The sequence below is a fragment of the Emys orbicularis genome, chromosome 9, assembly GCF_028017835.1.
Source record: "Emys orbicularis isolate rEmyOrb1 chromosome 9, rEmyOrb1.hap1, whole genome shotgun sequence".
Lineage (NCBI taxonomy): Eukaryota > Metazoa > Chordata > Testudines > Emydidae > Emys > Emys orbicularis.
Genome location: NC_088691.1, coordinates 46,841 through 71,728, shown reverse-complemented (window position 1 = coordinate 71,728; position 24,888 = coordinate 46,841). Strand labels below are relative to the sequence as shown.

Here is a 24,888-nt window from a genome sequence, read left to right as displayed (position 1 = left end):
GATAGTTCTCTGAAGACGTCCACGCAGTGTGCAGCGGCGGTCAAAAAAGCAAACAGGATGTTAGGAATCATTAAAAAAGGGATAGAGGATAAGATGGAGAATATCTTATTGCCCTTATATAAATCCATGGTATGCCCACATCTTGAATACTGTGTACAGATGTGGTCTCCTCATCTCAAAAAAGATATACTGGCATTAGAAAAGGTTCAGAGAAGGGCAACTAAAATGATTAGGGGTTTGGAATGGGTCCCATATGAGGAGAGATTAAAGAGGCTAGGACTTTTCAGCTTGGAAAAGAGGAGACTAAGGAGGGATATGATAGAGGTATATAAAATCATGAGTGATGTGGAGAAAGTGAATAAGGAAAAGTTATTTACTTGTTCCCATAATATATAAGAACTAGGGGCCACCAGATGAAATTAATGGGCAGCAGGTTTAAAACAAATAAAAGGAAGTTCTTCACACAGCGCATGGTCAACCTGTGGAACTCCTTGCCTGAGGAGGTTGTGAAGGCTAGGACTATAACAGGGTTTAAAAGAGAACTAGATAAATTCATGGAGGTTAAGTCCATTAATGGCTATTAGCCAGGATAGGTAAGGAATGGTGTCCCTAGCCTCTGTTTGTCAGAGGGTGGAGATGAATGGCAGGAGAGAGATCACTTGATCATTACCTGTTAGGTTCACTCCCTCTGGGGCATCTGGCATTGGTCACTGTCAGAAGACAGGATACTGGGCTGGATGGACCTTTGGTCTGACCCAGTATGGCCATTCTTATATTCATTGGCTCCCCGATCCTTGGCCGCTCAACCCTCGTCCTCTAAGCACCATTTTGACTCCTTGGTCAAGGCCCCGAGCCGCCACTCCTTGTGACAAGATCAGCTGCTGGATACGGACTCTCCATGCCCATTCGGAAGTCGCCTGACTCGTTTCCTCCAGAGTTGGGAAAACATCACCTCCAAGAAGTGGGCCTTGGGAATTATTTCAAAGGGCTACTCCATCCACTTCATGATCCTCCCCGTCCCTCTTCAGCTATTTCCTGATTCCCAAGTTAAAGGGAGGTTGAAGGCCCATACTAGATCTAAGGGCACAAAACAGATACATGAAGGCACAAAAGTTAAAGATGGTCACACCAGCAGCCATTATTCCGTCTCTGGAGCAAGGAGATTGGTTTTCAGCCCTTGATCTACAAGATTCCTACTTCCACATCTCAATCTGACTGTGTCACAGGAGATTCCTCCGACTTACATTTTGGCAGGACCGCTATCAGTTCAGAGTGCTCCCATTCGGCCTCTTGTCCACACTTAGGTTATTTTCCAAGGTCCTCTCCATTGTAGCAGCGCACCTACAAATATTAGGTATTGTCATCTACCCATACCTCAACGACTGCCTTCTTGAGGCTCATTCCTTCCGAGACAACTATGCACATATTTGCACAGCTGTGTCTGCAGCTCAACACCCAGAAATTGACCTTGAGCCCCTGGAGTTCATTGGTGCCGAACTCAATGTAGTGCAAGTGAGGGCGTTCCTCCCGCTGCACAAATCAAAGACCCTGAAGAGTCTCATAGAGACAGTCCAGCCTAGCCCACAAACAATGGCCAGGAATTGCCTCCAGCTTCTTGGGCACATGGCAGCATGCACCTTTGTGACCCCACATGCCCAGTTTTTCATGAGATGTTTGGAGATGTGGCTCAGATCTGTTTACTTCCTGAACATGGATGCCCTAAACTAGCCGTTGTCAATGCCCTCCAAGGTCAAAAAATCCCTAGACTGGTGGAAAGAACCACCCAACATCCATTCAGACGTTCCATTCGCACAACCCCCACCAACATTGATTCTAACAACAGACTCCTCTCTACTAGGCTGGGGAGCCCATCTAAACAACCGGAAAGTCCAGGGCAAGTGGTCTCCCTTGGAACCAGTTCTCCATATCAATCTTTTAGAGTTAAGAGCCATCAGAAACGCCTGTGCACACTTTCTCCCTTTCATCAGGGATACTAACACGAAAGTCATGATGGACAATATAATCTGCATGTTTTACATAAACTGCCTAGAGGGCGCCAGATCACCCTCCCTTTGCATGGAAGCACTGAAACTTCGGAATTGGTGCATCTTCCACAATATGCTCATTTCAGCGGCTTACCTACCAGGAATACAAAATGTGACAGCCGACAGTCTGTCAGAACTTCTCCCACAATCATGAATGGGAAATGAATCCAACAGTGCTTCACGCCATATTGGACCTATGGGGGACCCCGACAATAGATCTGTTTTGCTCCTTACTGGAACAAGAAATTTCTCCACTACTGTTCTAGGGCTGGATTAGGGAAACAGTCCCTGGGGGATGCTCTCATCTTCCCATGGGGCAGGGATCTATTGTACGCCTTTCCCCCATTCCCTCTGACATCCAAGGTCCTGTTAAAGAAACGGAGAGAGAAAGCGAAAGTTATACTGATTTCCCCTTCCTAGCCAAGACAAGTTTGGTACCCATACCTTGCACAACTAGTAGTATGTCCTCTGATTCTTCTTCAGCCCCTTCCTTATCTGCTCTCCCAAAATGAATCCTTCACCCCAATGTACGGATACTCTGGCTCCAGGCTTGGCTTCTTTTTGATTCCAACATTTAGAGAGCAAATACTCCAAGGAGGTAAAAGAGGTGTTACTACCCAGTAGGAAATCAGCGACTCGTTCTTACCTTAAAAATGGAAACAATTCCAAATTTGGTGCAATTCCAAACAAGTGGACCCCACATCTTCCTCCCTCCCTCCCATTAATTTTAGATTATATTCTAGACCTCAAAAGGTCTGGGCTCTCTCTTAGCTCACTTAAGGTACATCTAGCGGCTATAACAGCCTTCTACCATCCAGTGGATGGATGCTCAGCATTCACCCACCCAATGACACACAGATTCCTTAAGGGCATGGGAAACCTCTTCCCACATGTCAGACCACCTATTCCCTCAGTCTAGTTCCAAGAACTTTGACTAGACCATCCTTTGAGCCTGTGGCCACTGCTCTCTTACACCTCTCCATGAAGACAGCATTTCTAGTGGCCATTACCTCAGCACGAAGGATGGGGGAAATAGCAGCGTTGATGACACACCCGCCATTCACTGTCTTCTTTAAAGAGAAAGTCACCTTGAGGCCACAACCCAAGTTCCTCCCTAAGGTAGCTGTGATGGGTTCCCCCAGGGTGCCACCTGGAACTGGGGTACCACTGAGCCCTCTGACCCACAAGTCTGGGCTACCTCTCACACTGTGCTGCTGTGACAAGCTGCAAAGCCCTCCAAGCTTGCATTTTCACCAGCATTCACACAGATAGGGACACACCCAGCTGCTGTTACATGCAAGCTTTCTAACCACCAGCCTACCAGCCTAGGACTCCAGAGCAGTACCGCCCTGCCCTGGTCAAATCTGGCCAGTATATGGGCCCGGTCCACCTCTCTCTGTGTGAAGAGGACCATGCACACTTGTGGTAACCAAGCTGAGATTTTCCCCTGACATCTTAGTCAAACGTACACTGGTTTGGATTAAAACATAAAATAAGTTTATTAACTACAAAAAGATCGATTTTAAGTGATAGCAAACAGATCAAAGCAGATTATCTAATAAATAAACAAGATCACAAACTGAGCTTAACATACTAGATAGGTAGGATATGAATTAACAAATTCTCACCTTGAGTGATAAACAGGCTGGCAGATTCTTATGGCACAAGCTGCCATTGCTTTGCAGCTTGGATTTTCCGGGTTTTCATACACGGGCTAGAAATCTCTTTAGCCTGGGACCATCCCTTCCCCCAGTTCAGTCTTTGTTGCTCAGGTGTTTCCAGATGTGTTGTAGAGAGAGTGAGGTACCTTCATGATATCATTTCCCCCTTTTATATCTTCTTCCCACTTGCTGGAAAGCTCTTTTGCTGTGACCTGTGTAGTGCTGTCTCTGAGAGGTTTCTATTGTACACAGTTCCTGGGGTAATCCTTGTGCTTGTGTGCATTTCCTGAATAAGCTATTAACATTGTTTTGGGCTTTTTACTGTTGTACCTGAAAAGCTGCTTGTGGGTGTTTTCAACCTAACAACGCGTTTCAGTAACACATACATAGCCAAACTTCATAACTTCACATAGGATGATAGCACATACAATCCAACGAGCTATTAATGTCTAGCAGATCAAGACTTATACAATGATACCTCACAAGACATACTTTGTGCAAAACATACCCTAATTATACGACAGTGGTGAATAAGGGGGTGCCAGGGTGTCACAGTAGCGTCCTCCTTTCATATGAACCAACTAATTCACCTCCCCATATTTTTTCCTAAACCACATTCTGACAACAGGGAGGTAACACTGCATATGCTGGACATTAGGAGAGCTTTGGAGTTTTATCTGGAAAGGACTAAGGACTTTAGTAAGTCTCCCAAACTCTTCCTTTCATTTGCGGAAATACTCTTCCAAATGGGTCTCCAGCTGCATTACCCACTGTTACCCCTTGCACATAACCTGCTGCCTCCATCAGGGATCCACATGCACTCCACAAGATCCATTTTCATATAGCTCATGTTTGTTAAAGATGTCCCCATCTCAGAAATCTGTAGGGCAGCGACCGAGGCTTCTGCCCATACTTTTGCAGATCACTACACAATTACCTGGGAGATGCCTTGATGCCATCTTTGGCTCCACAATACTATCATCCGTAACAGATTCCAGTCCGAAGCCCCACCCCTCCATGGGGGATATTGCTGTGGAGTCGCCTACAGTGGAGCACCCATAGGGACACTACTCAAAGAAGAAGAGGAAGTTACTCATCTTGTGCAGTAAGAATGGTTCTTCAAGATGTGTGTCCCTATGGGTGCTCCACAACTCGCCCTCCTCCCCTCTACTTCGGAGTTCTTACCAAGGGGCTCTGCAGTAGAGAAGGAACCTCTGAGGGTGGTTCGCCTGCACAGCACTAGTTAGCCTCAAGGAAGGGAGATGCATGTTCAGGCTGAAAGGACACAGCTACCTAAAATCTCTGATTAGAGGCTCTGGGGTGCAGATAACACCTACAGTGGAGCTTCCATAGGGTGACATCTCGAAGAGCCATCGTTCTTGCACAAGGTGAGTAACTTCCTCGCCTCTGAAGTGACTGTCTTCCTCACATCTGTTTTGTGCTTTATTTTGCAGCTCTCTTCTGCCCTTTTCTTCCAGTAGTGATGAAGAATTTGAAATATGTAAGTAAAGAGTGGTTAGAATGTTAATCTTGCTTTCTCAATGAGTGTAGAGAGGATGTATTCCTCATGGCTGCAAGAATATGAATTCCTTCTGGAATACCTTTTTACAGTGAATCTTTGTTGCAAAGCCTATTCTTTCTCCCAAGTCTTAAGGCATGGCAAGGGTTGAATGATGAGGGAGAGGGTAGCCAAAGAGCTGCTTCTGCTCTGAAGAGCTGAGAATTTTAATTGTGAGATTAAGTAGGGTCCTTGTTCTAGAGACATTTGGATACTATTGGTAATATAAAAGTTGTAACAATTTTTGTCTATATATGCCCTTAAGGCATGGAATGGGATCACTTTTAGAAAGCTAAAATAAATTTCCTGTAATGTAATTCTCTCACATTCTGATTTAGTTTTATCTAGAATGAAGACTCCAAAATTCCTAGCACATCAAGTCTCTAAGAAACAAAATAGCAGGTGGGTCCTGGAATTATTGAATTGTCTATAGTTAGTCAGAGAGAGACTTTTTTTGTCTAATCCATGGCAGCCAAAATGTCCCATTAATGAGTTATTTTGAATATGGAAAAATGAATTAGATCCTCTCTCATTTGCATAGGGTATCGTCATTGTCTGGAGGATTAGGCACAGGCTTAGAAGTCAACATTCTGAGTTCTAATCCTGGCTCTGCTGCTCATTCCAAGTGTGGCCTTGGTCACATTGCTTCTCTTCCCTGTGCCTTAGTTTTCCCACTGTAAAATGAAGATTAATAACTCATAAGGCTGTTTTTAAAACTAAAGTTTTTACAGCACTTTTAAAATGTAAAACATTACATGAATGTGAAGTATTGTTATTTGGAGGCACATATCTCACTATTTTGTTGTTGTTTTGGAGCACTGTATAGCTTGTAGTGGGATATAATAGAATCATAGAAGATTAGGGTTGGAAGAGACCTCAGGAGGTCATCTAGTCCAACCCCATGCTCAAATGGAACCTTTCACCTCTGTCACCAGGTTTCACTGCTAAGTAGGTTTGGATTTACAGTTATTGTCTGACAGTCATTAGACCACTATGTGAAATGACTTGGTCTTGGTGAGTTTTGGAGAGGAGATGTCCATAACACGCAATCTTTGTTGTCTCTGGTACTAATTATTCCCATAGTTGGCAGTTTTGGCGGAGGCACCAAGTGTTGAATGATTCATGGAAACAGAACTCCCTTTTTACCAGTTGAAGTGATTCCTGCAGATTAGGAATGAGGCAGATTAGGTTTGCAATGTGGCAGCCTGTACTCTGTGGATTTTTATGGATCAAGGATTTAACAGTACTGACAGCTTTGCATCTTTCACATTAAAGGCAACTTTTTTGGTCAACAGTGTGATTTCTAAACAGAATTTTATAAATTCTGTCTTTAAGGTTCCCTATCTGTATCATTTTATCCAGTAACAAGAATGAGGGATAATGGTCTATTTCAATATCTGAATTTAGTTTGCAAGCATGTTCTCATCCTACTGTAGCACTGAACTTACAAAATAGCCCATGATTCTTGAAATGGAGTTCTGTCTTTTGCTTAGAAGTTTAATGATAAAATACTGACAAAATGTAACTGACAACGAAAAGTTACATTGAGAGAGTTCTTTGGTAGTAATGGATGTTTCCAGTGAATAAATTAGAACACTGTACCAGACTGCTTTATTGTCAGCTTTACCTATATCAAGACAAAAATCATCCCTGGCTTCCTTTGCCTCATTTTATTGTTTCTCTACGGTTTGAATGAAATCATCGTTGACTCCAGGGAAGACTTCTCCGATTTTACAAGAAAGAATGAGACAAGCAAGAAGGGTAAGTAGCCATCCAGCAACAAAGAGGGGACAAGAGTTTTAGCTGGGTGGAGAAAGAATGCTTATTGTTCAGAGCTCACAATTCTTCTTTAGGAAGAGCACAGACATAGCTTTGGAAAAGTTTGGTCCCTTTTAAGGTAAGATAACAGGACAGGTTCAATTCTGTTCGCTTTTTGCTGGATTAATTCTCTCCTTCCTCATTCTCAATTTCCCATTCCTCCATATGATCCTTCCCTTTTTCCTCTTCCTTCCTGTTATGCTTGTTTTAACACTGGGATATCAATATCTTCACTTGTGGTACTCTTTAAAATCCTTTCCATATTTGAATCTTTTACTTATAAGAAAATCCAGCTGCCAAAGGCAAGTCTTCTCTCATTTCCCTTTCACATGCTGCATATTTAAGACCTAAAATTGACCATATAATCAGCTAAATACAAACTCTTATGTGTGCATAACTGCAGAAGCTTTCTTTTATCAGAAAGAGTGGCTGTAATAAAGTGTTCTGTAGCTATTCTTATCTTGTATCAGACTGACTTAAACCCCTTTTGCTGGCACAATGTAGACCCCACATACATACCTTTTTGATTGTTTATCGTCTGCAGTGCAATTGGAAGTAGTGTGATCCTAGGTGTGAATGAGCATGGGTTGGAGGAAGTTGCTAAGATTCCTTTCTCTGCCTGGTGTTTTCATGTTTTCCAAAGGATCTGATTAACTTGCATTAAAACATAAATGCTGAAGTCTCTGAAGTCTTTGAATTTTTCTTTTTGAATTGTAGCAGTGAAGAATGTTCAGACCCAGAAGAAGCCAGTGACTTCTAGAAAGGAAAACACTTACTCTCAGGAATGGCTGTATCCAGAGATTTTAAGTGACAGTAAACATGATGATTCTGTTTTCATAAAAAGTACATGGTCTGACCACTGCCAAGAAATGGAAGCGAGGGGCTTGAAGGACAACCTGCAACACACACCTCAAACTCCTTCACAAAAACAGAAAGAGTTTGATATTTCCAAATATAGTCCAAATTCATCTCTTGATGGGAAAGAAAGAGATTGGGAAGAGTGTGCACGGAACAACACGCAGACCATGGCACTACGACATAGTGCAGCATTAGGGCCAGACAGCTCAGAGGATGAATTTGAATCTTTAATAGAGCGGGTAAAGAAGCGAAGCATACCACTGACTCCAAGTTTAATTTCAAACAAAACCACTCTATCCCAATCAGCCACCACAGGTAGGAGAAGTCATTCTTTATTTCTGTATTCTTAATCATATTTATTCATGAAGTATCTTGTGCAAATGGCTGGCAGTATTAACTGCATAGTTTTAAAAATGTGTTGCACTTCTGACATAAACAGGACTTATGACTCATTTTTGCAGAATGTTCAGACATGTCAATGAAATGAGCATGCGGAGAATTGTAGTTCCCCTAAATTTAAATTATCAAGGAACTAAAATTCTTTATTTTTGTCCATTATTTTCATAGTTATAATAAATTTTAAGCTTCAGTAATAGATTTTTAGTTTGGAATTTCATTTTAAACTTTCAACAAAATCAAAGCTAACTAAAAAATGAAAATCAGTTTCCTACAAGTATGACAGGAATTGACATTCAAAATTCATTTAAATGATAATTAAACTCCTTTAAATTAGAACAGGAGTACTTGTGGCTCCTGTTCTTTATGCAGATACAGACTAACACGGCTGCTACTCTGAAACCTGTCATTATTTAAATTAGAGCAGTCAGATATTAAAGATCAGGTGTTAAGCTGTACAGTTATTTAGAGTTATAATTCTGCACCTATTCTGTGTTCTAAGATGCTTTTGTTTCAAGATGTATTTTTAGTTTTGTCAAGAATTCACAAATCAGAACTTACCCGCTTATTATTAACCAACTATAACTTAAGCAAATCTATACCCTCTCCTCTTCAAAAGCCCTTAAAATAGATATCTGCAGTATACCCTTAAAGTTAACAGATAAAGGCAAATGGCACACAAGATCAGCCTCTCTCACCCAGGGGCTATGATGGGGAATTCTCTAGAGGATACTGGCAAGATTGGAGGTGCCACCACGAGCAATGCAGTCATATTGGCCTTCTCTTAGGTATTACCCTGAATTTAAAAGGGCTGAAGAAAGGCAGCCACAAAAGGAGCCTTCTCCCAAAATAGTTGAAGGGAAACTTCTTGCACTAGCATGGTCTCGTTTGGATCTGCTACACGCTCTTGAGTACTGAGGGAACAGTCTCCTTTATTTGTCAACTGGAAGAGCTTGTCAAATCTTTGGATGTAGTTAGTATTTCTATTGCTGTCTATTCATATAGGGTCCTTTCTCCCCAATCACAGGGCAGAGTGGTTCAAGTACTTACTGATACTACTACTACAAGCTGGGGGGACCACATTTCAGCCAGATGGACAGAAAGGTTATAGTTCTGTGGGAGTGGTGCATAGTACACTACATTGATTCTATAGCTTTCTGCCTACATACTTGCAGATTGATGAGCAGAAACCTACATGATCAGCAGAAGTAGTTGCTCAAGAACTTGGTAGCAAACATACTGTGGATGTATCTGGAAACAGACCTGTTTGCAACAAGACACATCTCCAAATGTCAAATGTTGAGCTCCAAAATAGGACAGGCAACCAGTTCATCTTGAAGGTGTTTTCTTTTAGAATAGGGAGTAAGACTTCTTTGTTCTACGCACAATTCCTCTAATTCATAGAGTTCTTAGGAAAATCAAACAAGACCAAGCCAAAATTATTCTAATTTGGGGGGCCTGAGTGAGACAACAGTAGTTCTCAGATCTTCTGTTCCTATCACAAAGGATTTATCGGTGTCTCTCTGCAATTCCAGACCTATTGACCTAGAAGAGGTTGTATTTCTAGACTCTCTCCACTCAGGGCCGGCGCAACCCATTAGGCGACCTAGGCGGTCGCCTAGGGCACTACAGTTTGGGGGGCGGTGACCACGGCGGTATTTCGGCGGCGGGACCTTCCGCCGCCTAGGGCGTCAGAAAAGCTGGCGGCGCTCCTGTCTCCACTCCATAGGACTTTGACAGATCTGTATCTGGTCTGTTTGTGGGGGTGGAGGGAAGGTACAGAGGATTCTATTAAACTTCAGGAAACGGTCAACTTGCCTTTGTTATGATCATAAGTGGAAAATGTTCTTTGTGGGCACCTGCCATTAACATAACCCAGCTTCAGCTGCTGTTCACTCTATACCTGAATACATAGTTCATTTGAAATTCCTGGGCCTCTCTCATATTGTCAGTAAAAGTACATCTTGCAGCCATCTCCAGCTCACACAGCTTAATTGAGCAAAGACTTCATTTAGCCATGATATAGTACAAAGATTCTTGAAGGGGTTAATGAATCCTTGGGTTAAAGAACCCACACCTAGATTAAAGTCCCATGTAATAATACTACTTAGCCCTGGTCTACACTACGAGTTTGGGTCGAATTTAGCAGCGTTACATCGATTTAACCCTGCACCTGTCCACACAACTAAGCCATTTTTTTCGACTTAAAGGGCTCTTAAAATTGATTTCTGTACTCCTCCCCCGACGAGGGGATTAGCGCTGAAATCAACCTTGCCGGGTCGAATTTGGGGTAGTGTGGTCGCAATTTGACGGTATTGGCCTCCGGGAGCTATCCCAGAGTGCTCCATTGTGACCGCTCTGGACAGCGCTCTCAACTCAGATGCACTGGCCAGGTAGACAGGAAAAGGCCCGTGAATTTTTGAATCTCATTTCCTGTTTGGCCAGCGTGGCAATCTGCAGGTGAGTGCAGATCTCATCAGCAGAGGTGACCATGATGGAGTCCCAGAATCACAAAAGAGCTCCAGCGTGGACTGAATGTGAGGTACAGGATCTGATCGCTGTATGGGGAGACGAATCCGTGGACTTCAGAAAAGCAGACTTTGACTCCCTCAGGGAACTGATGGGCAGGATCCCCTGGGAGAATAACATGAGGGGGAAAGGAGTCCAGGAGAGCTGGCTGTATTTTAAAGAATCCTTATTGAGGTTGCAGGAAAAAAACATCCCAATGTGTAGAACGAACAGTAAATATGGCAGGCGACCAGCTTGGCTTAACAGTGAAATCCTTGCTGACCTTAAACGCAAAAAAGAAGCTTACAAGAAGTGGAAGATTGGACAAATGACCAGGGTGACCTTCACCTCAGGAGGTCATCTAGTCCAACCCCCTGCTCAAAGCAGGACCAATCCCCAACTAAATCATCCCAGCCAGGGCTTTGTCAAGCCTGACCTTAAAAACCTCTAAGGAGATTCCACCACCTCCCTAGGTAACCCATTCCAGTGCTTCACCACCCTCGTAGTGAAAAAGTTTTTCCTAATATCCAACCTAAACCTCCCCAACTGCAACTTGAGACCATTACTCCTTGTTCTGTCATCAGGTACCACTGAGAACAGTCTAGATCCATCCTCTTTGGAACTCCCTTTCAGGTAGTTGAAAGCAGCTATCGAATCCCCCCTCATTCTTCTCTTCTGCAGACTAAACAATCCCAGTTCCCTCAGCCTCTCCTCATAAGTCATGTGCTCCAGCCCCCTAATCATTTTTGTTGCCCTCCGCTGGATTCTTTACCTCTCCCCTTGTGGGTTCTAGGACGAGTTGCTCCAAGAAGCAGTCATTAATGATGTCTAGAAATTTTATCTCTGCACCCCATCCTGAGGTGACATTCACCCAGTCAGTATGAGGATAGTTGAAATTCCCTATTATTATTGAAACTCTATTTTTATAGCCTAATCACCCTAAGCATTTCACAATCACCATCACCATCCTGGTCAGTAGTATATTCCTACTGCTATACTCATATTATTCAAGCATGGAATTTCTATCTATCTTGTTGGAGTCTGTTTTTGAAGTTTTTGTTGTTGAAGAATTGCGACTTTTAGGTCTGTAATTGAGCGTCCAGGGAGGTTGAAGTGTTCTCCGACTGGTTTTTTGAATGTTATAATTCTTGACGTCTGATTTATGTCCATTTATTCTTTTGCGTAGAGACTGTCCGGTTTGGCCAATGTACATGGCGGAGGGGCATTGCTGTCACATGATGGCATATATCACATTGGTAGATGTGCAGGTGAACGAGCCCCTGATGGTGTGGCTGATGTGATTAGATTAAATTCTTCTCAGCAAGTCACAAACAGTACATGTCACTTTGTACAGACCTTTGCTGCTTTGGAGCTCAGTATCAACAAAGAAATCTTCATTAGTGCTGATTCAGAAGATAAAATTTATAGGGGTTCTGCTAGCCATAAGAACGGCATACTGGTCAAACCAAAGGTCCATCTAGCCCAGTATCCTGTCTCCCGACAGTGGCCAATGCCAGGTGCTTCAGAGGGAATGAACAGAACAGATAATCAAGTGATCCATTCCCTGTCGCCCATTCCCAGCTTCTGGCAAACAGAGGCTAGGGACAGCATCCCTGCCCATCCTGGCTAATAGCCATTGATGGACCTATCGTCCATGAACTTCCGTAGTTATTTTTTGAGCCTTGTAATAGTCTTGGCCTTCACAATATTCTCTGGCAAAGAGTTGTACAGGTTGACTGTGTGTTGTGTGAAGAAATACTTCCTTTTGCTTTAAACCTGCTGCCTATTAATTTAATTTGGTGACCCCTAGTTCTTGTGTTATGAGGAGGAGTAAATAACACTTATTTACTTTCTCCACACCAGTCACGATTTTATAGACCTCTATCATATCCCCCCTTAGTCGTCTCTTTTCCAAGCTGAAAAGTCCCAGTCTTATTAATATCTCCTCATATGGAAGCTGTTGCATACCCCTAATCATTTTTGTTGCCCTTTTCTGTACCTTTTCCAATTCCTTTTTTGAGATGGGGCAACCAGATCTGCATGCAGTATTCAAGATGTGGGCGTACCATGGATTTATATAGAGGCATTATATTTTCTGTCTTTTTATTTATCCCTTTCCTAATGATTCCCAACATTCTGTTAGCTTTTTTACTTCCACTGCACGTTGCGTGGATGTTTTCAGAGAATTATCCACAATGACTCCAAGATCTTTCTTGAGTGGTAACAGCTAATTTAGACCCTGTCATTTTATACAGTTAGTTGGGATTGTTTTCCAATGTGCATTACTTTGCATTTATCAACATTGAATTTCATCACCATTGTGTTGCCCATTCACCCAGTTTTGTGAGATCCCTGTGTAACTCTTCGCAGACTCTATCTGAATCAAGTTTGACACTGTGTCAGACCATAAACCAGTCAGAGAAACCCACATATGCTGATAAGAATGTTAGGCCATATGGTCTCTCCACATTTGTGATTCGAGATGCCAGACTGTGCCTCCATTATTTGCAAGGGTGGTTGAAATCCACCTGTTGCCTAAGGAGACATCACCTAGACATGCCAGTTCAGATTCCACAAGAAGCTGTCATATTGTTAAATTGGTGGAAGAACCCAGATGCAGTTTGTAAGAATGTTCCATTTTCTCCAGCTCTATCCACAAACATATTTGTAACAGATGCTTTCAATCTGGGATAGGGAGCTCATTTGAACCATCACAAGGGCTAAGAACTGTGGGTGTGTGAGATAGTCACCTGTACATCAACATATTAGAACTCAGAGCAGTCTACCTAGCATGTGTGACATGTCTTGCGTTGAATGAAAGGAAGACAGTTTCGGTAATGGCAGGCATTACCACAGTGCTGTTTACATAAACAGACAGGGATTAGCCAGATTTCTCCTTTATGCCAGGAGGTGATTCACCTGTGAAACTTCAGCAAGTAACAGTCATAACTCTTCATCTGCTAGGATTACAATATATATTGTTGGATCCTCGGACAGTTTTCTGACAGTGATCAAGACTCCATCATTCAAAGAGTATTTTGTGACTGGGGTCATCCAAACATAAACTTGTTTGCCATGGAAAAGCACAGTGTCAAACCTTTCTTTGAGAGCGGATTGGAACCCCCGTATCTTGAGCAGATGCATTCCTCATACTGTGGACTCCAGGGGTGATGTATGCATACCCTCTAATCCCTCTGATTCTAAGGGTGATCAGAAAAAAATTCAGGACCTTTTTCTTTCCTTACACAGAGCTCTTCTTCAGGTCTCTGAAATTTGTAAAGCAGCATCTTGGGGATCAGCACATCCAGTTACTAAACATTCTTTTTAAGAGGCATCTAAATCTGATGCCCATTTTGGTAGAGCTGTGTTGCAATCCTTATTTAAGTAGATCTGAATGACCACCACCTTTATATCAGTCACTGCTTTCAAGAATGGAATATATGTGGACAAGCACTCAGAAGGAAAAAGTTACTTTCCTTACAGTAACTGTTGTTCTTCAAGATGTTGGCCATGTGTATTCCACAACCTGCCCTTTTTTCATGCTTTTGCAAAGTCCTATACCTTCTAAATCCTGTATTGGGCAAAGCAACTGACACAACTGACCCCACTCTGCCCTTTATGCCTGTGGGTGGAGGAGACATGAAGACACTCAGGGCACAGGGACAGACCCAATGGCTACTGCTGGCCAAAAGAATCTGAAGTCAAGCACATGGGCATATGCACACTAAGGGTGGAATACATAATACCTGCTGCAAGGTAAGCAACGATTTTTCATCTAATCTGGCACCACAAGCTCTAAAATGTTTTAAACATAATCACATTGTTATTCCATGGCTTCTCTAGAGGTCAGAATTCAGATTGTTTGAGTGCATTACCTGTGCACTTCCATAACCTGTTTGGTTTACTGTTAAGTGTAACTTTTAATCAGAATATCCTGGGTCTATAACACCTTGGTTTTGGGATAGTTGCGTCTGTTGTCTATTATTTTTAAGTTTCTGATGCCTGCTTTTGTCCTAACTCCATTTTAATGGTGGGGGTGTGTGTGTGTGTGTGAGAGAGAGAGAGAGAGAGAGAGAGAGAAGATTACAAACTGCTTTTTGCATCTGATTTGAACTATGTTAATGTTCTGCAGATCAAAGAAGATTTTTCTGATACTGAAGTAATTTTTCTAAAGAATATAAATATACCAAGTAATATTTTTGGCAGTAGTAGAGGAGCTCTAGTTATTGAGACAGTTATATCATGTTTGTCAACCTTTAAACTACTTTGGTGTTTTGAAGGCAATCTTGTGAATATACCCAGACACCTCTGAAGGTGGGCATATTGAGTGAGGAATGCACAGTTTACTGTGTAGTGGTTTGTGGTCCTGTTGCCAGTCTCTATATTCTGTATTCGTTGCTGGAACTTCATGATATTTGGTTAAATTGGTTGTTTAATCTTTTGGTTTGTACTTGCAGAACAGGGAAACTTCAAGCCTCCTTGTGACAGTGCACAACACTCTGTTAAGAAAGAGAGAATCGTGACACCAAAGTCAGAATCCTCTTCATCTAAAGAAATGCCTTCTCTGAAGGTTCCTAAGAGCGAATCAGTCTATTGTGTACATTCATCAGATACAGAGGAAAGGTAGGTCTTTCTCTTCTCCATCTTTTACTGTCTCCTATGAGTATAACAAATGGGTCAGGAAATGCTGGTGAGGTTAGAGGCAAAGCACTGCTGTCATGTAGATTAGCACTCTGGAAATTTGTCAGGCTACAAAAGTGCTTGCTCTGCAGTTAACATAAAACTACAAAGCTTGTTCTTCTTTGAGTGCTTGCTCATGTCGATTCCATTCTAGGTATATGCACGCCCACATGCATGGTCATCAGAGATTTTTGCCTTATTGGTATCAGTAGGGTCGGCAGTGGTGCCCCCTGGAGTGCCGCATTCATGCGTCAGTATATTAGGTGCCGCCAGGCCTACGCCCTCTCAGTTCCTTCTTACCACCCATGACGGTTGGTTGGAGCACCTTTTTCCCTTTGCCTAGGAAGTGGTTAGTGGTTCTCTCCTTTCTTCTTTCCAAAACCTCATAAGTTGGAAGAAGAGAGCAAATTGCACTCTCTGGACGTCAGGAGAGCCCTAGCCTTTTATATCGAAAGGACCAAGCCGTTCTGTAAGCCGACGCAGTTGTTTGTCGCGGTGGCGGACAGGATGAAAGGTCTTCCAGTGTCTACCCAGATAATTTCATCCTGGATCGCTTCCTGCATCCTTTTCTGCTATGATCTGGCAAAAGTGCCTCCACCAATAATTGTAACCACCCACTCAACTAGGGCGCAAGCCTCGGCGGTGGCATTCCTGGCCCAAGTGCCTATTCAAGATATCTGCAGGTCCGCTGCCTCGTCATCCATCCACACGTTTACGTCTCATTATGCACTTACCCTGCAGGCCCAAGATGATGCTGGCTTCGGTAAGGCAGTGTTGCAAGCTGCACGACCGTGAACTCCAAGCCCACCTCCAGGGCTACTGCTTGTGAGTCACTTAGAATGGAATCAACATGAGTAAGCACTCAAAGAAGAAAAAAGTTATGTTACTTACCTTTCGTAACTTTGTTCTTTGAGATGTGTTGCTCATATCCATTCCATTACCCACCCTCCTGTCCCTCTGTCGGAGTTGTCAGCAAGAAGGAACTGAGAAGGGCGTAGGGTTGGTGGCGCCTGAGGGTATGTCTACACTACGGGATTAATCCGAATTTATATAATTCGAATTTGGGAAACAGATTGTATAAAGTCGAATGTATGCGGCCACACTAAGCACATTAATTCGGCGGTGTGCGTCCATGTACCGGGGCTAGCGTCGATTTCTGGAGCGTTGCACTGTGGGTAGCTATCCCATAGTTCCCGCAGTCTCCTCCGCCCATTGGAATTCTGGGTTGAGATCCCAGTGCCTGATGGGACAAAAAACATTGTCGCAGGTGGTTCTGGGTACAGCCTCACCCCTCCCTCCCTCCCTGCATGAAAGCAACGGACAGCAGACAACCATTTCGCGCCTTTTTTCCTGGGTGAACACTGCAGACTCCATACCACGGCAAGCATGGAGCCCGCTCAGCTCCAGACAGCAGTCATGAACATTGTAAACACCTCGCGCGTTCTCGTGGAGTTTATGCTGAGCCAGGACCAGAAAAACGAGGCGAGGAGGCGGCGGCGGCAGCGCAGCGACAAGCGTGATGAGGACATGGACGTGGACACGGACACAGAATTCTCTCAAACCGCGGGCCCCGGTGCTTTGGAGATCATGTTGTTAATGGGGCAGGTTCTATCCATGGAACGCCGATTCTGGGCAAGGGAAACAAGCACAGACTGGTGGGACCGCATAGTGTTGCAGGTGTGGGATGATTCCCAGTGGCTGCGGAACTTTCGCATGCGTAAGGGCACTTTCATGGAACTTTGTCACTTGCTGTCCCCTGCCCTGAAACGCCAGAATACCAAGATGAGAGCAGCCCCCACAGTTGAGAAGCGAGTGGCGATAGCCCTGTGGAAGCTTGCAACGCCAGACAGCTACCGGTCAGTCGGGAATCAATTTGGAGTGGGCAAATCTACTGTGGGGGCTGCTGTGATGCAAGTAGCCAAAGCAATCACTCAGGTGCTGCTACGAAAGGTAGTGACTCTGGGAAATGTGCAGGTCATAGTGGATGGCTTTGCTGCAATGGGATTCCCTAACTGTGGTGGGGCGATAGATGGAACCCATATCCCTATCTTGGCACCGGAGCACCAGGGTACCCAGTACATAAACCGCAAGGGGTACTTTTCAATGGTGCTGCAAGCACTTGTGGATCACAAGGGACGTTTCACCAACATCAACGTGGGCTGGCCGGGAAGGGTTCATGACGCTCGCGTCTTCAGGAACACTACTCTGTTTAAAGGGCTGCAGCAAGGGACTTACTTCCCGGACCAGAAAATAACCGTTGGGGATGTTGAAATGCCAATAGTTATTCTTGGGGACCCAGCCTACCCCTTAATGCCATGGCTCATGAAGCCATACACAGGCAGCCTGGACAGGAGTCAGGAGCTGTTCAACTACAGGCTGAGCAAGTGCAGAATGGTGGTAGAATGTGCATTTGGCCGTTTAAAAGGTCGCTGGCGATCGTTACTGACTCGCTCAGACCTCAGCCAAACCAATCTCCCCATTGTTATTTCTGCTTGCTGTGTGCTCCACAATCTCTGTGAAAGTAAGGGGGAGACCTTTATGGCGGGGTGGGAGGCTGAGGCAAATCGCCTGGCTGCTGATTATGCGCAGCCAGACACCAGGGCGATTAGAAGAGCACACCAGGAAGCGCTGTGCATCAGAGAAGCTTTGAAAACCAGTTTCATGACTGGCCAGGCTACAGTGTGAAATATGTTTGTTTCTCCTTCATGAAAACCCGCCCCCTTTATTGACTCATTCTCTGTAAGGAACCCACCCTCCCCCTTCCCCCAGCTTGCTTTCAAACCAAATAAAGTCACTATCGTTTAAAAATCATTTATTCTTTATTAATAGATTATAAAAAGAGGGAGGGAACCCAGGTGGGGTTTGGGAGGAGGATCGGCGGGAAGGAAAAGGCCAGTAAAAAAAGGTTAAAAAAATGACAGCCTTTTGCTTGGGCTGTCCACTGGGGTGGAATGGGAAGGTGTACGGAGCCTCGCCCCCCCCCCCCCCCGCGTTCTTACACGTCTGGGTGAGGAGGCTATGGAACATGGTGAGGGGGGTTATACAGGGGCTGTAGCGGCACTCTGTTATCCTGCTGCCGTTCCTGAAGCTCCACCAGACGCCGGAGCATGTCTGTTTGCTCACGCAGCAGCCCCAGCGTTGCATCCTGCCTCCTCTGATCTTCCTGCCGCCACCTCTCATCTCGAGCGTCCCTCCTGTCCTCACATTGGTCCCTCCTGTCCTCACGTTCACTGGCTTCTTTCCTATACTTTGAAACCGTGTCCTTCCACTCATTCAGATGAGCTCTGTCACTGCGGGTGGATTCCATGATTTCTGCGAACATATCATCTCACGTCTTCTTTTTCCGACGCCTTATCTGTGATAGCCTTCGGGATGGAGGAGGGAGGCTTGAAGAATTTGCAGCTGCTGGAGGGAGGGAAAAAAGGAGAGAATTTTTTAAAAAGATACATTTTGCAGAACTATCCTCAGGAAAAAGATCTTGGCATCATTGTGGATAGTTCTCTAAAGATGTCCACGCAGTGTGCAGAGGCGGTCAAAAAAGCAAACAGGATGTTAGGAATCATTAAAAAGGGGATAGAGAATAAGACTGAGAATATATTATTGCCCTTATATAAATCCATGGTACGCCCACATCTCGAATACTGTGTACAGATGTGGTCTCCTCACCTCAAAAAAGATATTCTAGCACTAGAAAAGGTTCAGAAAAGAGCAACTAAAATGATTAAGGGTTTAGAGAGGGTCCCATATGAGGAAAGATTAAAGAGGCTAGGACTCTTCAGTTTGGAAAAGAGAAGACTAAGGGGGGACATGATAGAGGTATATAAAATCATGAGTGATGTTGAGAAAGTGGATAAGGAAAAGTTATTTACTTATTCCCATAATACAAGAACTAGGGGTCACCAAATGAAATTAATAGGCAGCAGGTTTAAAACAAATAAAAGGAAGTTCTTCTTCACGCAGCGCACAGTCAACTTGTGGAACTCCTTACCTGAGGAGGTTGTGAAGGCTAGGACTATAACAATGTTTAAAAGGGGACTGGATAAATTCATGGTGGCTAAGTCCATAAATGGCTATTAGCCAGGATGGGTAAGAATGGTGTCCCTAGCCTCTGTTCGTCAGAGGATGGAGATGGATGGCAGGAGAGAGATCACTTGATCATTGCCTGTTAGGTTCACTCCCTCTGGGGCACCTGGCATTGGCCACTGTCGGTAGACAGATACTGGGCTAGATGGACCTTTGGTCTGACCCAGTACGGCCTTTCTTATGTTCTTATGTTCTTAACTATCCACAATGACTCCAAGATCTTTTTCCTGACTTGTTGTAGCTAAATTAGCCCCCATCATATTGTATGTATAGTTGGGGTTATTTTTTCCAATGTGCATTACTTTACATTTATCCACATTAAATTTCATTTGCCATTTTGTTGCCCAATCACTTAGTTTTGTGAGATCTTTTTGAAGTTCTTCCCAGTCTGCTTTGGACTTAACTATCTTTAGCAGTTTAGTATCATCTGCAAACTTTGCCACCTCATTGTTTACCCCTTTCTCCAGATCATTTATGAATAAGTTGAATAGGATCGGTCCGAGGACTGACCCTTGGGGAACACCACTAGTTACCCCTCTCCATTCTGAGAATTTACCATTAATTCCTACCCTTTGTTCCCTGTCTTTTAACCAGTTCTCAATCCATGAAAGGACCTTCCCTTTTATCCCATGGCAGCTTAATTTACATAAGAGCCTTTGGTGAGGGACCTTGTCAAAGGCTTTCTGGAAATCTAAGTACACTATGTCCACTGGATCCCCCTTGTGTCAGGGAAGATCCCTGCAGGAACCAAACTAACACCCCCCACCCCGCCATGAATTCTCTGGGATGATCGCTTTACCCCTCCCCCCACCGCGTGGCTGGTATCAGGGAAGATCCCTGCTAGCCAAACGCGAAAAGCTCTGGGCCAATTCCCCCCCCCCCCCCCCCCCCCCGCGCTTGGCTAACTGCAGGGAAGGATTTCTTTTCAGCCACAGGCAAACAGCCCAGTAGGAACGGCCACCTCTGTCCCCTTAATTAAATTCCCGTATTTCAACCAGGTTACCATGAGCGATATCACTCTCCTGAGGATTACACAGCAAGATAAAGAACGGATGTTGCTTGAATGCCAGCAAACACCGGGACCATACGCTGCCAGGCTTTGTCATGCAATGATACCAGATTTCTTGCTGCAAGCATGGCGCGGTCAAGTCTCCTACCATGGAGGACGGAATAAGGCTGCACTGCCCAGAAACCTTGTGGGTAGGCTTTTGGAGTACCTCCAGGAGAGCTTCATGGAGATGTCCCTGGAGGATTTCCGCTCCATCCCCAGACACGTTAACAGACTTTTCCAGTAGCTGTACTGGCTGCGAATGCATCCCAAGTCCTCAGGGCAAAGTAATCATTAAAAACCCTTGCTTTTAAAACAAGTTTGCTATTTTAAAAGGTAAACTCACCTGAGGTCCCTTCCATGGGGTCGTGGTCTTGGATACTGGGTTGGGAGGGTACTTCAGTCAGGCTGAGAAAAAGATCCTGGCTGTTGGGGAGAACAGAGTGCTGGGTGCTCTCTGCAAGCTCGTCCTCCTCCTCCTCCTCTTCCCCGTCCGCAGAATCCTCAGGTGTAGCTGATGAGATTATCCCCGCCTCGGAATCCACGGTCAGAGGTGGGGTAGTGGTGGCGGCCCCCCCTAGAACTGCATGCAGCTCGGCGTAGAAGCAGCATGTCCGCGGCTCTGACTCGGAGCGACCGTTTGCCTCCTTTGTTTTTTGATAGGCTTGTCTGAGCTCCTTGACTTTCACGCGGCACTGATCTGAGTCCCTATTGTGGCCTCTCTCCATCATGCCCTTGGAGATTTTTTCAAAAGTTTTGGCATTTCGTCTTTTTGAACGAAGTTCTGCTAGCACTGAATCCTCTCCCCATATAGCAATCAGATCCAGTACCTCCCGTACGGTCCATGCTGGTGCTCTTTTTCGATTATCGGCCTGCATGGTTACCTGTGCTGATGAGCTATCTGTGGTCACCTGTGCTCTCCACGCTGGGCAAACAGGAAATGAAATTCAAATGTTCAAATGTTCGCGGGGCTTTTCCTGTCTACCTGGCCAGTGCATACGAGTTCAGATTGCTGTCCAGAGCGGTCACAATGGTGCACTGTGGGATAGCTCCCGGAGGCCAATACCATCGAATTGCGGCCACACTAACCCTAATTCGAAATGACAAAATCGATTTTGGCGCTACTCCGCTCGTCGGGGTGGAGTACAGAAATCGATTTTAAGAGCCCTTTATTTCGAAATAAATGGCTTCGTTGTGTGGACGGGTGCAGGGTTAATTCGATTTAACGCTGCTAAATCCGAATTAAAGTCATAGTGTAGACCAGGCCTAATATACTGACACATGAGTGTGGCACTCAAGGGGGCGCCACAGCTAACCCTTCGGATACTGCTAAGGCACCAGCCGCCAGGGGGAGGAGCCCTAGGCGGGGCCCCTGGCACCAGCTGCTCAGGCAGTCCCCGGGGCCAGCCACATCGGCCGCTGCTCGGGCGGTGCCCGGGGCTACCAGAACAGCAGCTGGTGCGGCTGGCCCCAGGGCCAGTCTATCAGTGACTGTTGCGGCTGGCTGCGGGAGCCACTACAGTAGCAGCCGGCGTGGCTGACCCCAGGGCTACCCAAGCAGCTGGCCCTGGAATCTGACTTCCGCAATCTCCATGACAAACACGGAGCCCTAAAGATGGACCCTTGAGTCTCTGGCTACTGTATGCCTTTCAAGAGCTCTGATAGAAAGGGTTTTGAATGACTTGAACCATCCTCATTGCTAAACCCTGACCACTCCCTGATAGGGTCTGGGGGTCAGATTCTGAAAGGCTTTTTCTGAAACCATCTTTTCCTCAGTGCTGTGGGAGCCTCCATTCCAAGGCAAACTTGTGGCACCATTGCATCTGTGGGGTTTTCAGTTCATATAAATGTTTAATACTTTCTATGAACATACTAAACTTTGTCTCAGTCATGTGACATTGAGTTCCACGGATTACTTGTGCATTGTGTTTAAAAAAAACTGTTTTTATAGGTTTTAAATGCACTTTCTTGCATTGAGAGAGGGTAAACAAGTGAACCTTATTACCTTCTCTATAGCATTCATTTAAATACCTCTCTCATATTCCCTCTTATTGCCTGTTCTCTAAACAACCCTAATATTTTCAGTCTGACCTGAAATGGAAGTCTTTTCACACCTCTAATCATTTTGTCACCTGTCTCTGAACTGTCTCTTTTTGCTGTATCCCTTTGGAGGCAGGGTAACTGAAACTGAAGAAAGTATTTTAGGTGCTGACATACCATTTGATTTATATAATGATATTGGAACTTACTTATAGATTTTAAGACTTAAAGGGACCATTATGATCAGCTAGTCTTTCCTCCTGCATAACACACACCAAAGAACCTCACACAGTAAACTCTCTACTAATTCTATAATTTCTGTTTGAGCTATATAGTTTATCTTTTAGAAAGATATCCAGTCTTAAGTAAAAAAGCTTCAAGTAATGGAGAATCTGTAGGTAGGTATGTTCTTCCAGTGGTTAATCACTCAGGTTAATCACACTGTTTTTAAAAAAAAAAAAAAAAAAAAAGCACCTTATTTTTAGTCCGAATTTGTCTAGTTTTTGCTTCTAATCCTTGTTCTGCCTTTGCCCTTTAGATTAAAGAGCTATCTATTATTAGATCTTTGTTAATCTTCTCTTGGATAAACTATTTATTTTATTTATTTAGTCTCTCACTATAACGCAGGATCATACTTGTTCTTCAAGTGCTTGACCCTCTGTGTAGTGCACTACAGGTTTGCGCATATACTCTGTGTGCCCAGGACTGGAGATTTTTTCCCTAGGAGTGTCAGTTTGCTCTACTTGGGCACCCGCACTCTCTTTGTGCTTCACACCAAGGGTTTTAATGGGGAGCTGCCGGACTGCTGCCATCTTTACTTCCTTCTTACCACTCATTATTTAGGATGGAGCATCAGTGTTCATGCTGACTTCTTCAGCTTTTTCCTGTAAATAAATTGTAAATAATTTTTAATACTTAGTTAGCTTTAATTATTTAGTCTAGTTAATTGGGAGATATTTGGGGTTCAGTTTGCTAAAATTCAGAGGAGCAATTCCTGTTTAAAAAAAGGCATTTTGCTTCTTCCAGTGGCGGCAGGGAAAGGGTTAGAATCATAGAATATCAGGGTTGGAAGGGACCTCAGGAGATCATCTAGTCCAACCCCCTGCTCAAAGCAGGACCAATTCCCAACTAAATCATCCCAGCCAGGGCTTTGTCAAGCCGGGCCTTAAAAACCTCCAAGGAAGGAGACTCCACCACCTCCCTAGGTAACGCATTCCAGTGCTTCACCACCCTCCTAGTGAAATAGTGTTTCCTAATATCCAACCTAGACCTCCCCCACTGCAACTTGAGACCATTGCTCCTTGTTCTGTCATCTGCCACCATTGAGAACAGCCGAGTTCCATCCTCTTTGGAACCCCCCTTCAGGTAGTTGAAGGCTGCTATCAAATCCCCCCTCATTCTTCTCTTCTGGAGACTAAACAATCCCAGTTCCCTCAGCCTCTCCTCATAAATCATGCGCTCCAGACCCCTAATCATTTTTGTTGCCCTCCGCTGGATTCTTTCCAATTTTTCCACATCCTTCTTGTAGTGTGGGGCCCAAAACTGGACACAGTACTCCAGATGAGGCCTCACCAATGTCGAATAAAGGGGAACGATCACGTCCCTCGATCTGCTGGCAATGCCCCTATTTATACAGCCCAAAATGCCGTTAGCCTTCTTGGCAACAAGAGCACACTGTTGACTCATATCCAGCTTCTCGTCCACTGTGACCCCTAGGTCCTTTTCTGCAGAACTGCTACCTAGCCATTCGGTCCCTAGTCTGTAGCAGTGACTGGGATTCTTCCGTCCTAAGTGCAGGACTCTGCACTTGTCCTTGTTGAACCTCATCAGGTTTCTTTTGGCCCAATCCTCTAATTTGTCTAAGGATCCTCCACTTCAAAAACTGCATCAACTGCCACAAGCTCTTCCTGGTCACAGTCTACTATGATGCCTGTCTGTACCGCCTGGGGAAACCCACATCCAGACCAGGTGCAGCAGGACAAAGCAGTCAAGAAAGTTCCAAGTCTGAAAACTCCTCATGGAGAGGCCCATGAGACCATGGACAGCTGACAGGAGAGACACCCTCTCCCCCCAACCCAGTACATTGGCCTGAAAAAGGTAGGAGCAGCCCATTGAGCTTAGCTCCAGCCAGTTCCAGGCCTCCACACCCTCTCCCAGCTGGCTCCAAGAAACTTGAGCAGAGCCAAGGCAAAT

The 24,888-nt window shown here is 44.6% G+C and overlaps 1 protein-coding gene across 1 annotated transcript in view; it reads left to right on the top strand.

Annotated features, from left to right (window-relative positions):
- The window catches only part of GCNA (germ cell nuclear acidic peptidase), a 49,967-nt gene that overhangs the window by 9,090 nt on the left and 15,989 nt on the right, over positions 1-24,888 (top strand). The window contains exons 3-7 of the mRNA XM_065411459.1: positions 5,161-5,207; positions 5,603-5,665; positions 6,951-7,025; positions 7,800-8,255; positions 15,302-15,467. Of these exons, the coding sequence (XP_065267531.1) occupies positions 5,161-5,207; positions 5,603-5,665; positions 6,951-7,025; positions 7,800-8,255; positions 15,302-15,467 (807 nt within the window). The remainder of the gene's footprint in view (positions 1-5,160; positions 5,208-5,602; positions 5,666-6,950; positions 7,026-7,799; positions 8,256-15,301; positions 15,468-24,888) is intronic.